Below are 15089 nucleotides of genomic sequence, written 5' to 3'. Positions count from 1 at the left end.
GGCAGGTTTCAACAAACCTATGCCAGGCCCCTTGGGGCAACACAACAACTACGGCAGATGTTACTCAACAACCCACAGACCCACGAGGAAGGCCTGACACAGGGGCACTGATTCACGATGGAAGACGATAACGGAGTATTCGTAATTTCTTTCGTCAGCCTGTCAGACAAACAGAAAAGGCCTCCCCCCATGTGCTCCGTCACAGTGGCCGGATCCACCATTCAGGCGTTGATTGACACAGGGGCATCCGTAAATGTCATAGACTCAGACCAATATGACTGTTTGTCTTCACTGCCCCCACTTGCCCCCATGAAGGCCAGAATATATACCTATGGAGGGCATCATCCAATCCCCACAGAGGGGTGATCGAAGCAACAGTCACCAGCGACAAACACACCACAACAGCCAGGTTTCATATCTCTGAAGGAAAGAAGGGGAACTTACGCAGCTGCCACACAGCGGAAGACCTGGGCCTGGTTTTCTTTGCCAACCAAGTGCACGCCTCTCACAGCAAAGCCATCTTGCAGGAGCTCCCGAAACTGAGGGTCTAGGAAAGCACAAAGGAAAACAATTCATACTTCACATTGACGCAACCGTCAGACAAACAGCTCATAGGCATAGAAGGGTGCCATTCCACCTACACCCTCAAGTGGAAGTGGAAGTGAAGAAGCTAGAGGACCTCAATGTCATCGAGAAGGTATCAGGCCTGACTCCGTTGGTATCACCATTACTCATCGCACCTTAGCCCAAACAGCCGGGAGCCATCAGGCTGTGCGTGCATATGCGCCTCCTAAATCAAGCAGTCAAAAGAGAACGCCATTTGACGTCCACAATGGATGACATAGTGGCAGATATCAATGGTGCCATGTGGTTTTCAAAACTTTACTTGAACGCAGGATACCACGAGATGGAACTATAGTCATAAAGTAGACACATCACCACGTTCTCCACCCACATGGGCCTCCGGAGGTACAAGAGACTGAGCTTCTGAGTATCTTCAGTCGCAGAAGTGTTCCAAAACGCCATCAAGGATGCTCTGTCTGGCCTACAAGGAGTCATTAACCTAAGTGACAACATTTTGGTGTTCTCCATACACACCTGCGAGCCACTCTTCAACGCCTGGAGAATTGCAGCCTGACTCTCCACAAGGTGATTCAGAAAAGGGGGTGGTGATGAACAGAGTGTCTAAATTAATCAGACCACTCTTACCCAGTCCAAAGATCAGGGCTTGATCCATCACCGTTTTTTAGCTCACTGTACCATCCCAGCTCAGAACCTGGCTACATGCAAATTAGTCTGTTCCTGTCCCAGTGCATGATGGGAACAGGGCAAACCAAACTACCAAGCCAATTCTTATACTGGGAAGAAAACAAGCTACCGGGGACCGGTTTCTGGCATTTCAGCCATCGTTGGCCCGGCTTGCTTGAATCTGATGGTGCAATGAGCAAGGGACTCACATCTGAGTATACCCTTCCACGCTTATGGTGGACAAAATGATTCAGAAAAGGGGGCGGTGATGAACAGAGTGTCTAAATTAAGCAGACCACTCTTACCCAGTCCAAAGATCAGGGCTTGATCCATCACTGTTTTTTAGCTCACTGCACCATCCCAGCTCAGAACCTGGCTACATGCAAATTAGTCTGTTCCTGTCCCAGTGCATGATGGGAACAGGGCAAACCAAACTACCAAGCCAATTCTTATATTGGGAAGGAAACAAGCTACCAGGGACCGGTTTCTGGCATTTCAGCCGTCGTCATCCCGGCTTTCTTGAATCCTGATGGTGCAATGAGCAAGGGACTCACATCTGAGTATACCCTTCCACGCTTATGGTGGACAAAATGATTCAGAAAAGAGGGTGGTGATGAACACAGTGTCTAAATTAAGCAGACCACTCTTACCCAGTCCAAAGATCAGGGCTTGATCCATCACCGTTTTTTAGCTCGCTGCACCATCCCAGCTCAGAACCTGGCTACATGCAAATTAGTCTGTTCCTGTCCCAGTGCATGATGGGAACAGGACAAACCAAACTACCAAGCCAATTCTTATACTGGGAAGGAAACAAGCTACCGGGGACCAGTTTCTGGCATTTCAGCCGTCGTCGGCCCGGCTTGCTTGAATCCTGATGGTGCAATGAGCAAGGGACTCACATCTGAGTATACCCTTCCACGCTTATGGTGGACAAAATGATTCAGAAAAGGGGGTTGTGATGAACAGAGTGTCTAAGTTAAGCAGACCACTCTTACACAGTCCAAAGATCAGGGCTTGATCCATCACCGTTTTTTAGCTCACTGCACCATCCCAGCTCAGATCCTGGCTACATGCAAATTAATCTGTTCCTGTCCCAGTGCATGATGAGAACAGGGCAAACCAAACTACCAAGCCAATTCTTATACTGGGAAGGAAACAAGCTACCGGGGAGCGGTTTCTGGCATTTCAGCCGTCGTCGGCCCGGCTTGCTTGAATCCTGATGGTGCAATGAACAAGGGACTCACATCTGAGTATACCCTTCCAAGCTTAGTGGTCTGCTTAATTCAGACACTCTGTTCATCACCACCCCCTTTTCTGAATCGTTTTTGGCCACTATAGGTGTGGCAGGGTATACTCAGACATGAGTCCCTTTCTCACTGCACCATCAGGATTCAAGCAAGCCGGGCCGAAGACGGCTGAAATGCCAGAAACCGGTCCCCGGTAGCTTGTCTCCTTTCTGGTGAAGAATTGGCTTGGTAGTTTAGTCTGCCCTGTTCACATGATGCACTGGGCCAGGGACAGACTGATTTGCATATATCCAGGTCCTGAACTGGGATGGTGCAGTGAGATAAATAACGGTGATGATCAAGCCCTGATCTTTGGACTGGGTAAGAGTGGTCTGCTTAATTCAGATACTCTGTTCATCACCACCCCCTTTTCTGAATCGTGACTCTCCACAAGGCCAAGTGATCCATCTACCAGGAGTCCATAGACTTTTTTGGGGTACATCTTCTCACGAGAAGGGCTGAGAGTGGATCCAAAGAACGCAACAGCCATCTGGTCAGCTAGCACCCCAACCACGCCAAGCGAAGTCCGCAGTTTTCTCGGAATTGCTACCTACTACGGCCGATTCATAACGAATCTAGCCTCTCTGTCTGAACTACTGTGGGCCCTTACATGCAGCAGCAGCACCTGGGAATGGACTGCCGCAGCAAATGTGGCATTCAATGCCAAAAAAGGCATAATGGACAAAACGGTTATGGCATTCTTTCACCCAGGACGGTGCACCAAACTGGTCGTGGACGCCAGTCCTGTTGGCTTTGGAGCTGTCCTTCTCCAGGAAAGCAGCCGACAAACTTGTGCACCGATCGCATACGCAAGCCGAACCCTGTCGGACACCGAAACACAGTATGCTCAGCTTGATCTAGAGGCCCTCGCTGTCAAGTGGGTGTGCCAGCACTTCCACCAGTACCTCTATGTGCAAGAGTTTCAAATAGTGACCGACCACAAGCCATTGATTCCTTTATTCAATGGGACCTCGAGACAGGCCTACAACTTTAAAGCCATATTCCGCCTCGGAGCACACAACCCAGCGGGCTATCTCTCCAGGCACCCAGAAGTGATGGATATACACCACCCGCCCCCAGATGCAGACCACACAGAAGAGTTTGTCAGAATGGTCACTCAGGACACATGTCCCAAAGCAGTGACACTTGAGGAAATCGGGCTGGCCACAACCAATGACGAAACGTTGACAAGAGTCATGGATGCTTTGCAACACAACAGGTGGGCAGACTTCCTGGATGGTGCACAATCTCTCTTCGCCGAAGACAACCATGTGGCAAGAACTGTGGAGAGTCCATTGCAAACTAAGTGAAGGAGAGCACGGAATTGTGCTAAGAGGCCACGTCATCGTAATCCTGGAAGTGTTGCAGGATCGAATTGTAAAACTGGCACATGTCGGGCATCAAGGGATGGAATAAGGTATGGTTTCCCGGCATGGACACCACGGTAGAGGAAAAAATAAGACAATGCCATTCATGCACAATAACGGGTATCGACCCGCACCAGCACCAGTTATCACAGAGGAACCGAGTGAAATACCCTGGTCCAAAATCAGCATTGACTTTTGCAGTTTTCCTGACGGCCGCAGCACACTGGTGCTGGTTGACTCATTCTCCAAATTTGCCATACAGGAAGTGGTTGCTTCCACGGCGTTCACACACGTGCAAAATATCCTTGACTAAACCTTTGCGTTCATGGGACTCCCGGAATAGATCCGGTCTGTCAACCGGCCTCCTTTTCAAGGCCGGGAGTTCTAGGAGTACATTGAGAGAAAAGCTATTCTACACAGGAAAATCACCCCTCAGTGCCCACAAGCAAATGGGGAGATTGAGCGCTTCATGAGGATGCTCAACCGGGCTCTGCGCATCGCAGTAGAGCAAGGGGAGGATGCGGAAAGAGCGATGAACCAATTCCTAGACGCCTACAGGCAGACCCCCCGCAGCACAACTCACTGCGGACCATCTCACTTACTCTTCAGGAAGGCCCTGCGAGACAGTATCCCGACGGACCCTGTATGGAAGCCTCCAGACAGAGACAATGTGGCCATACAAGCCTGGAGGACAGTGGTCAATCAAAAGTTTGGCTAGACGGGCTAAGACAGATGGGTGAGTGTGGGAGAAAGCGCTGTGGTCAAAGACAGACACCCTGGATGGAAGTTTCGAACGCCATACGAGCCGGAGGTGTGGAGAGTGGTCCACGTCCAAGGAACAATGGTCTCCGCACAAAAGGGTCAGCAAGTGGTCACCAGGAATGTAGCATGGTTTAAGAAGGCCTATGAGCAGGAAGCAGACCCGGATGAACTTGCGGAGCCAGAGCGGACTGGAAGTCACACAGGCAACTGTTAACTAGGGTCCACAGCTTCAACTCATGAATCCCACAGATCAAGAGATAGCGCGGCTGCGCCGAGCTCTGAGATGCTCAGCTAAGACATCCCGGTTGCACCAGCACCGAACATCTCAGCTGAAACAGGGACCAGTTCCAGCTCCCAGAGTCAGAAGTAAGGTCTCCGGCCGAACCCTGTACCCAGCCAAAGATTCAGAGACTTTGAGTGCACGTCCCCCTGAGCCTGTGGTACATGATGGACATGTGCTAAAGAAATGAAGGGATGTAGAGAGGCGTCTGGGCTCTCCTTTACATTGTAGTGAAGCACACACTCCTCGGGCGGGCTCATCCCAAGGCGATAAATAAAGGACGGGAGATCGCATCGGGTCTCTCTGCCTATATAATACCAACAAGTAACGTGTTATTATTTGCGCGCTGCGCTAGGCCCTGAGATAACCCTCAGGCCGCACTGCGCCACACGCGGTAGTACACAAAAACACAGGTAGGGCTGGGGGACCCAATCAGGGTGTCATCAAAGTAAGTAGTGTTTTATGTGTATCCATGCATCAGTAACCATAAACCTGCAACATACTCAAGGGGGCAGGCAATCAACTTAGGGCAAGTTTTGGAGAGGCCACAGAACCTCTTTGATGAATTTATACGTTAAAGACTGATATGCTATTCTTTTTCACCATTTAGGATTGGGCAAATTTCACACTATTTGGTGTGAAAATATGGATAGTTGCATTGAAAAACTGTTAATCTGCTTAGAGGGTCTGAAAAGACCTGTCTGTTAAATATTACGACCACTATGAATGGTTACAAATGCATGGAGAGTAGCCGACAAGGCACAGTGTTTCCCTATCCTTGCATTTGCTTTCCAAAATGTATTTTTTGAGCATCAAGCGTCCATTAAATGTACAGACTTTGCTTTTACATAAAATGTCGCCCATTTCGAAATACATCATGGGGAACCTGCCGTAGTGCCATTAAATACTGCCAGCTCCCCTAATACTCCCCTACTAAATTCACAAAGGAAAGCTGTGCCCCTGGAAATATCTGTGGTTTTATTATGTTTGGTAAAAAACGAATGCAAAAATAGCAAAGTATTCAGTGTTTTACGAAGACCCGAAGTTGCTGGAATGTTTCATACAGTTGCCCTTGTGTTTTACTGCAGGGACCTTCACAATGTACGCAAGATACAAAATTGTGCAGAAGCAAAACGAAGCGGCCACTTACATTCCTGACTGGTTGAACAGGCTCTCATTAATAATCGGCATGCTTGGCTGCATTGGAATGGTGATAGTAGCTACTTTTCAGGTACATTTCAGATAATGTTATGTGAACTTTTAACTTAAACGTAATTGATTTCGAAATATATAAATAATGCTAATATGTTTTGCTAAACATCTTCCATTCAAATAAGCCAATTTAAAATATCTGGCTGAGTAACTGTAAAAGTGATTCAATAAAAAAAACTGGGAAATCCTAGCGGTTATTCAGGTCGGGTTCACAACAGATCCCTAGACGCCCATTTGCTGAAATGTTACATGTTAACGTGTTTTGGGATTCAGAGCCCTATGACTTATGTATCACTAGGTCACAGGTTCAAATCTTGGCATAGCCAACGGAGCCTGTAACTCTTATGAGATAGACAAAACGAGCAATTATGAGATAGGTAAAATAGCACCTGCTATTCAGGAGCCTAGTGAAAATCCGGTTTACGATGTTATATACAATGTTTATTGTTCTATTTAATTGCACATAACCTAATTCAGACTGTAGAGTCGCCAGGGTATCTGTGGAAGCCTCTCATCCCTTCACGACTTGTGACAACATTAGAGCATGGTAAATCAAGTGAAACGCATGTGTGTGAAGATGGACCAAGACCCACAAAGATGTGTGTGTCTTGTGCAGAAAGGGCACAATGTAACCAATGCCGATATGCGGGGCACGTTCTCACTTTAACAGAATATGGCCTTACCATAAAGAATGCTGATCAAGAAACAAATTCAGTGCAGAATATACCAGTGAACATATGTTTACCTGCATCTAGAACAACGTGAGGTGTGAAAGCAACCATTCTCAGTATTTGTTTATACTACTTTCCACATTAGTTATCAATTTCGGTGTGCAACACTCGGAAAATACATAATATATAATTATTTCAATTTGCTAATACCATTCCATGTAAACAGTGATATAATGTGTTAAATTCTTCAATATTACACATAACAGCGATGCTAAAAACAATAGTATTATTTATGTTTGAGTTGATTTGGCTGATAAATCTGATTGGCAACTGAACCCCCAGGGTTGCACACCTAGCACCATTGTATGTTGGCGCACACAGAGGTGTCTAGATATCACACATCAGGGTAAGATATCCTGGTTGGAGATGTTAAGTTCTATATCCTCATATTGGGCCCAGACATGAGAAAGGATATTTAGATGGTTGACCCATTGTGTATTGAGGTTAATACACCAATCTAAGCTCATTCTAATCAGGACTTGCAGCTGGAGGATGGGGTGTCCAGGGGATATCTCGGGAAGTCTGGCAACCACTCTAATTTAGGAAATGAGACCACTTACTAAACGACTGCTGGTAATGATAGCTATGTAGAACTCAGGCTTAAACAGTTTCTGGCATCTGAGGTTGCATTTCTCTTTTCGAGGATTCACCACGAGTTGCCAAAGTTCAAAAAGAGATGACAATTGGGGATTGCCTCAAGAAGTCAAAGTGCCTGTAAACTTTGGATGTTTAAAGTATTTTGGTCATTAGGATATTTTGGCAGATTCTGAGTAGCCTTGTCCCAGACCCACTAAGCTGCACTCAGGGATGTTTAGATATGGGGCAAAGGGCACATGCATTGTACCAGGTTGCCACAAATGACGGTATACCATTCCCCGCCTCCACCAGTATCATAAAACCCTCCCCCACCAGTAAGTACTGTGGTGAAATCGTGGGTAGTGTTCAGCCTTAATCTTGGCCCATAGCATAGTTGATACATTGCAACAATCGATCTGCTACCTTTGTTGCATTGACAGGGGTCATTCAAGAAAACTATAGTGAGCGAACAGAGTCCTGAAGATTGAGGGAAATAGGTTTCCAGGACAAAGACCGGTCGCTCCAAGTGGTGGAACAGGACTGTCTCTTGGACAGCCGGCCTACAAAATTTGGAATGCCTCGGGGCTTCTCCCTCCGCCCTACCCTATTTAATATATATGTTAGATAGCTTGCCACCATCATGCAGGAGTTTGGCATCATAGGTGTATTGTATGCTGACGACATCCAGTTGATCGTTTCTCTGTCCCAAGATCACAACCAAGATAACTCTCTATTGTGTCCCTGCCTTGATAAACTGGCCCTCTGGCTGTCAAACAGCTACCTAAAATTGAACAGCGAAAAGACTGAACTTATGATTCTAGGTAACAGGGCCATTCCCAGCCCCACTGAATAACTGGTCACTCTGTGTGGGATACCCTCCGGTCCCTAAACCGGTGGTAAAAAAAGTAGGCATCTGGCTTGATAGCTCACTCTCAATGAACCAACAGGCAAACAAATTGTCTGGTATCTGCTTCGGACTTCTGAGAATGCTCAGAAACATACTGGAACTTATCCCGGAGCAGCTCAGAATAGTCTTCCGTTTGGACTATGAGAACTCTCTTTACTTTGGCTCACCTAAATATGTGATCAAGAGGCTCCAGAAGGTACAGAATGTGGCAGCAAGGCTCCTGTTCAAACTCCACAGACACACGTCTGCAAGAGATTCCCTGAAAGTACTACACTGGCTACCAATCGCGGCAAGAGTAAAATTCAAATCACTTTTCTTTGCCCACAGGGCAAAGCAAAGTAAATAATAAAGGCCCAGAAAAACTCAGACATCTGATCCCTGCATTTTCCCCCATCAGACCACTAAGGTCCTCCCTCTCATACCTCCTCAGCACCACCAGAATTAAAAAATCCAGATGGGGAGGCAGATCTTTCTCATACCTGATCCCAAAACCATGGAATGAGCTACATCTGGACCTAAGAGGGCTGCAAAGAGAACTGGCATTCAGGAAAAAGCTAAAGACCTGACTATTCCTGGTAAACAATTCAAACAACAAGAGAGAAAGGGTCAAAAGAACACTCTTATACTCCTTATAAATGCATATATAACAATAAACGTAAGAGTGTCAATAGTCATAAGAACCGGATGCTAAAGCCAAAAATTCTGAAAAATTACAGAATTGCTAGCACCAAAGAAGATTGTTAGTATAGTGAGGAAGTAGGGTACACGTGCTCAGAGTGAACTAAAGGGACCCTCAGGCCCCAACTAAAAGCTGGTAGCCAGTTGTCTTCATTGGGTCCCAGATAGTTGAAAGAAAATCAGAAAAAGTGACTTAAAAAGAGTGTGGACTACTCCTCAAACGATTCATTTTAATGAGAGGGTAGCTCTAACTCTGTTAAAACCAGTGAAAGAAACAGACTAATAAGTGGTTGTGTTAAATTGAACCATTAAGTCCTAATAGTAGTGAAAAAAATATAATGAAAAGAAATGGTCAACATGTTTCTGCTACAGAGCCCAAGGTCAGCTCAGCATTCGTCAGGACCAGAAAAGTCATTCTCACTCCATGGTGGACACCCCCTAAAGTATCCAAGCCTATGGTGTGGAAAAAGGAACTAATACGACCTGATCTGTAAAAGTTCTTATGGAGAATTCTTCCAATGGTCTGCTTGGACGGCGGATGTGGTTGCTGCAGGTTAAGCAGCCGGGAGCCGTCCAGAAACCAATAATCTGGGCGTGAAGTATTTCCCCCTGCCGCCAGCCCATGGGGCTTACCACACTAACAATTACGTATTTTTCAGTCTCCTCATTTCAGTCTCCCATAATGAGGAGAGACCATTGGAAGAATTCTCCATAAGAACTTTTACAGATCAGGTCGTATTAGTTCCTTTTTCCACACCATAGGCTTGGACACTCTTACGTTGATTGTTATATTCCTGGTAAACCACTAATGGGCTCTGTCGCTCACCACAGCTCTCACCGTCAATGAGGTGAAGCCTTTGGGTAGCCATGTGCTATATAAATCTGAAATGAAATCAAATCAAATCAAGGTTCTTGACGATAACTGAGAACTCACAAACCCGCCCTCCATAAAATAATATTGTCTATAGATGGACATGTTACTTGAACTATGCTATGCTGCTGTGTAGGCTCCAGAAAATTGTTTTCAGTATTCTTTTTGCCTCAGAAGGTGGAAGAACTTCCTAGTTTGTTTTGTCCTTCATCCTTTTAATTGGCATATATTTTTGACATATACAAAATGAAATATGCAGAAGAAAGTGCCTGTGCTCAATATCATCCTTAAGATTTAGGGGGTCTGGGCAAGACATATTTTGGGGGCTCCTGTACAAAACAAGTTTTGAATGCTATTGCCCATGTCATGGTAACTCAAGCCAGCATGATACCAAACACTACTAAGTTATATTTTAAACTTTAACCGGGCCACACAATAGCAGTTGAAATATGTCTTACTAGGGACCTCAAAAATCCCTACTATGACATGGGGTAGAAAAACAGAGTCAGAGGTAGAGGTAGGCAGAGAGAAGTTTAGAAATAGAAAAGACACAAGTCAAAGAGAGAAAGTTCACTTTCCCAGTGGGCCACTCAAAAGGTGGGGGCAGGGGGCAAGTACCCACTTTTTCTATGCTTTGAAACATCCCTGCCTATGCTCCCCCTTTAAACAATGTTAAATTGACCTATTCCTTATTAGCACATTTAACTTGCCTGTAGGTCTCTACTAATGGTGTAAAAGATACACCCAGTGCCTGAATTCCCCTTACTGGCTGCAGCACATATTGTGCCATCTACGTCAGTGACAGAGCAAAGATGGCTACAGGCCTACCCTATGGAGTCTGACTCCAGCAGTGTAAATCCTGCAGTGTGACATATCAAAATAATCCTTTTCGACCAGAGAGATCCCCTTTTAAACATTAGTTGTATCCCTATGTAGGCCTCATAGCCCAGATGGTAGAGAGCATGCTATGTAAAAGTGGGACAGGTAAAAAATGTATATTACAGTGTCTCTACAGTGACAGGTCTAAACATATATTTTCACCATAGCAGGCCTAGATGTTCTATGTAGAAAACCAACCGAACAGATTAAAATACGAATATTGCTAACTTTGGAATGTGACCAGCTAGAAACATATTTAAACCACTATTGTTAATAGCGATTAAAATCCAATTCAATGGTGGAGTCAGATTTTTTATAAAGATTAAGGAAAGGTAACTTTTAGAACGTTACCTTTAATCCTGCGTGAAGCTCCTGCAGGTTCCCCAACGAATCCCAGCCTGTAATTGGCCTGAATAATGTGTAAATGAGGTGTGAAATTCCTCTCAGGAGCTACACAATAGGGCAGCTTGAATCACAGGTCAACCTGAATGGGCAGGATTGACTTATGTCAGCTTAGCAGAATATTGAGGACAGCAGAGACTCCTTATCAGGAGTTTCAAGACGCAGCACAGCTGTCTCCTGTGAGGCCCGCCTCACTTTTCAATTTATTTTTTGATAACCACATTTTTATTGTTTTCCATATGAACATAAAAGAAAATCACATCAAGACTTCCAGGCCACAACTTCAACCCCTGACTCCCCGCACCATACAGACCAGAATTCAATCGATTCCCCATTGTAATCCATAGTTGTCTTGCCATTCGCCCTAAATCTGTTGGTGCTTTCACGGATAACCTCAGGCCACCTGTATAGGCAGTTCTTGTTGGGTGGACCGGTCCAACCTGATTCACCATTCCACCAGGGTGGGAGGTGGTGCTCATTTCCATGCTATGTCCCTCTTGGCAACCAAGAAAGTCATCTTCACAAACACAGGATGATGATGGGAGCAACGAGACATGTAAAGCAAACTGTTGCGATATGTTAGAGAATCGATCCAGTTCTTATTTGGGTGAACTCCCTATACCATAAAATAACAGGCCATGACATACCATACTACAGAATGACAGGCCATACCTTGCTATAGTATTAAATGACAGGCCATATACTATAGACACCCTGCATAGGTGTGACCTATTGACTTTGCCAATGCTTGTTTTGTGTGTCTCATCCCGCTCATTGAACAGCCGTGGTGCTGGGGCACAAGGGTGGGGGGCTGAACAAATGAAGCTGGGGCATGAGCCCTATCTGAGACCCCCCTAGAGATGCCAGTGCCCGTGTAAGAAAGAAAAACAATTCAATAGGCAGGTTATAGGAACAGGGTTCTGATAATCACAGGGTATTTCTCATTTCATTTTGACAAACTGAGGACATCGTACTATATTAGCATCTAGTAAATCCACCTAGTCACTCAGTAAAAACTAACATTCATGGCAGAGTTGCTATGAGAGACTGTTCATCCCTCAACGTTAACTTGTTTGATGCGTCTGTAATGTAAGTAGAATAGCATTCTATGCAGATGGTACTACATAAGCCCAACGTTGTTTCCAAAATTGTTAAAATCACCCTGGCAAACATCTTCAGATCATTCCTGACCCTCTACACCAGGGCAGCGAGTGCAGCAAGCTAGCACAAGCCTCATCAGGGCGTTAGAAGTGCATTCTAAGGGTGCGCTTACAGTACATTTTCCTTCAAGTATGTTAGTTAAAAGGACACATCATTTAAAGACAGTTCAGAAGGTGGACTAATGCAATATTCCAATACTTTGGGGTCTTCCATATTCCCCAGAAGCTGTAGTTGTACAAAGCAGAGAATCGTGCATGTACCAATAAGGAAATGATGTGCCAGATACCACCCAGTAGATGCACAGCAGGTACATAATATTCATGCTGTAGGAGAGCGGTGCCTACCTGAGAGAGAATGCCCAACTAAGTCAGTGTTCATACAAACCATATGGCAGGAAATACAACAGTTGTAAACTCTCTGCCTGCCACAATAGAGCTCCTCGCCGCCTGTGCCCGTAAAGGACGTCTTAATGTTATATGATTCTGAAAATGCTGGCCTGTAACAGGTGCCCACTGGCGCTCTCAGACAGGGCTGGTCTAGAACACTTTTAAACCTCAATCGTTAAAGTATTCCAAAAGCTGGCAGTTCATTTTGAAATGATGAAATGATTACGCACTTGTATAGCGCACGACTACCCGTAGGCATCTCGGCGCTTGTACGAATACCGCCAAGGAACCCTTCCTGGTCTTTCCCTGTGAGGAGCCCACTTCTGGGCACCCCCAAGGTGAAGCCAGGCATCCTCAGCGTTGTTGGGGCCGTTGTAGAGATTAAGCAAGGTATTGCCCAGAGGAGCAGAGTGGGGCTCATGATTCGAATAGGCACCGAAACGAGAATTATCAGGTCCGAGGAAATTGAGCCCGAGACCCGCCGAGGCGGGAATTGAACCCTGGTCCCGGGCCGGACCTCTGCATAAGGGTCTGCCGCTCTAACCATTGAGCCACACTTCTCTCATTTTCATGGGGTCAGGGGACAATTTGCTCTGGTATGTAAAATACCACTACTATGCACATAATGGATGTAGAAAACACCCTTGTCAGGCCAAACTTCACCTTGCACAGGTACGTAACTCACAGTTATCATCACACAAATCATATTGCCCCTGTACCTAAGTGGCCACTAAAGTGCAAGCATCCACATTGCCCTGGGGCTTGTAAAGCATCATAAGTAATCATGCCAGGTTCCATATTGCACTGATAGCTATGTACAGGCTCATTGTCATTGTCATTGTCATGCCACAATTCACAACGCTCAGGTTTGTGCAGCACCCTTGCCTTGCCAGACTAGAGTATGTAAATGCCCATTTTAATGCAAGCCGCATTGCCAGCATCCATGGACGTCTGCGTGCTGCTCTGCCCGTGTGGCCTCTCCCATTTCTTATCCACCCAAAATACACATCTCAAAATGCAAAATGTAAAATTATTTTAGCAGGGTCTTCAATAAGACACACAGATGCTCTGTGGATAGAAATAACTACCCATGTGCACAAGCCCAGGAATTTTTTCAGTTCCAAAAGAGTTCAGTTGCTCCATTTTAGTGGATGAGCCTGTCAGCATTTTCAGTAATAGAATATGACACCCTTCAAAAGATAAAGCGGCAATTGCTGACTTTAAAGGTCCAAGAGCGATTTGCTTGCTAGTGACAAGATTCTAATTCACATGAATGGTAAGTAGGCTCCTACTAGCCGCATTACAAAGATAATCTGCCATCGAGTGAAAAGACACCCTGTGTTAATATTTGCCCTTTCCCAGATGTGTTATAATGTTAGTGGGAACTGACTATAAGGGGATTTGAAGTCCTATGGAGTGAGCTGAGATACAATGGACCCTGAATGTCGTTGTATCTTAAAATATAATTAGCAAAGATATCACCTGACTTAAATATCATATCCAAAATACTGTTTACAAAAATATCCCATTGTGGGCACTGAAATGTTGGAAGCGTCACTGAAGAAAATGATGTGGCTCAGGGCCAATAATTGTTGGTGTCTTTTAAACCTCAATCCAACATTCCAATGCTTGACCTCCTGTTTCTCCTTTATTTTAGAACATTCTTCCCTCAGTGGGAAGGACATTTTAATAGCTTTATAACCCTGTTGTCTCGGGCGGGTATATTGGTTGTTAAAGGCCCCTATCACTGGGAAATGAGAAATAGCTTGAAAGCAAATGTAAAAACAAAGGCAACCAAGCTGCAAAGGTAGGATTCAGCAATTAGAAATCAGAATGTAAGCCATCAATAGTGTGTTTGGTACATTTTATTCCTATTTCATACATTTTCACATACCTATATCTGAAATCAGTACCTCTCCCCTTGCTTTATAAAGAGGAAGTTGATAGTTTGCAACTTGTAAAACATATTTAGAAAATTTATTTTTTCCGCCAATGTACACAGAGTAGCCCTTAGCACATTAGATTGTTTTGAATATATTGTACATAGGATACATGTGCCAAACCAATGTAATTAATACATAGATGTGTATATTTTAATATATTTCTATTAAATGCAAATAATATATACAGATACATGTTGCAATGTATGCACATTACATAGGGGGTCATTGGCAGAATCGTAGACTGCACACCAGGACAGGGAACACCTGCACTTCACTGGCAACCCATATGTCCCATGGAAGCCAGCTATAATGCCATATTACTAATTCCAACCAGATAATATATGTGTGAATGGTATTTCTTTCATACAATTTTTCGGTTATGATTTTCTGGAACCGCTCT

General features: G+C 45.0%; 1 protein-coding gene across 2 annotated transcripts in view; it reads left to right on the top strand.

Annotated features, from left to right (window-relative positions):
• DRAM1 (DNA damage regulated autophagy modulator 1) overlaps window positions 1-15089 on the top strand; it is a 303166-nt gene that overhangs the window by 89484 nt on the left and 198593 nt on the right. For both annotated transcript variants that reach the window (XM_086919254.1, XM_086919262.1), the window contains exon 3: window positions 6032-6174. In XM_086919254.1, the coding sequence (XP_086775380.1) occupies window positions 6032-6174 (143 nt within the window). The remainder of the gene's footprint in view (window positions 1-6031; window positions 6175-15089) is intronic.

This window comes from Lissotriton vulgaris, chromosome 1_1 (genome assembly GCF_964263255.1).
Source record: "Lissotriton vulgaris chromosome 1_1, aLisVul1.2, whole genome shotgun sequence".
In the NCBI taxonomy this organism is placed as follows: domain Eukaryota; kingdom Metazoa; phylum Chordata; class Amphibia; order Caudata; family Salamandridae; genus Lissotriton; species Lissotriton vulgaris.
Note: the sequence above shows the minus strand (reverse complement) of the source record. Positions and strands in the feature narration are given on the sequence as shown.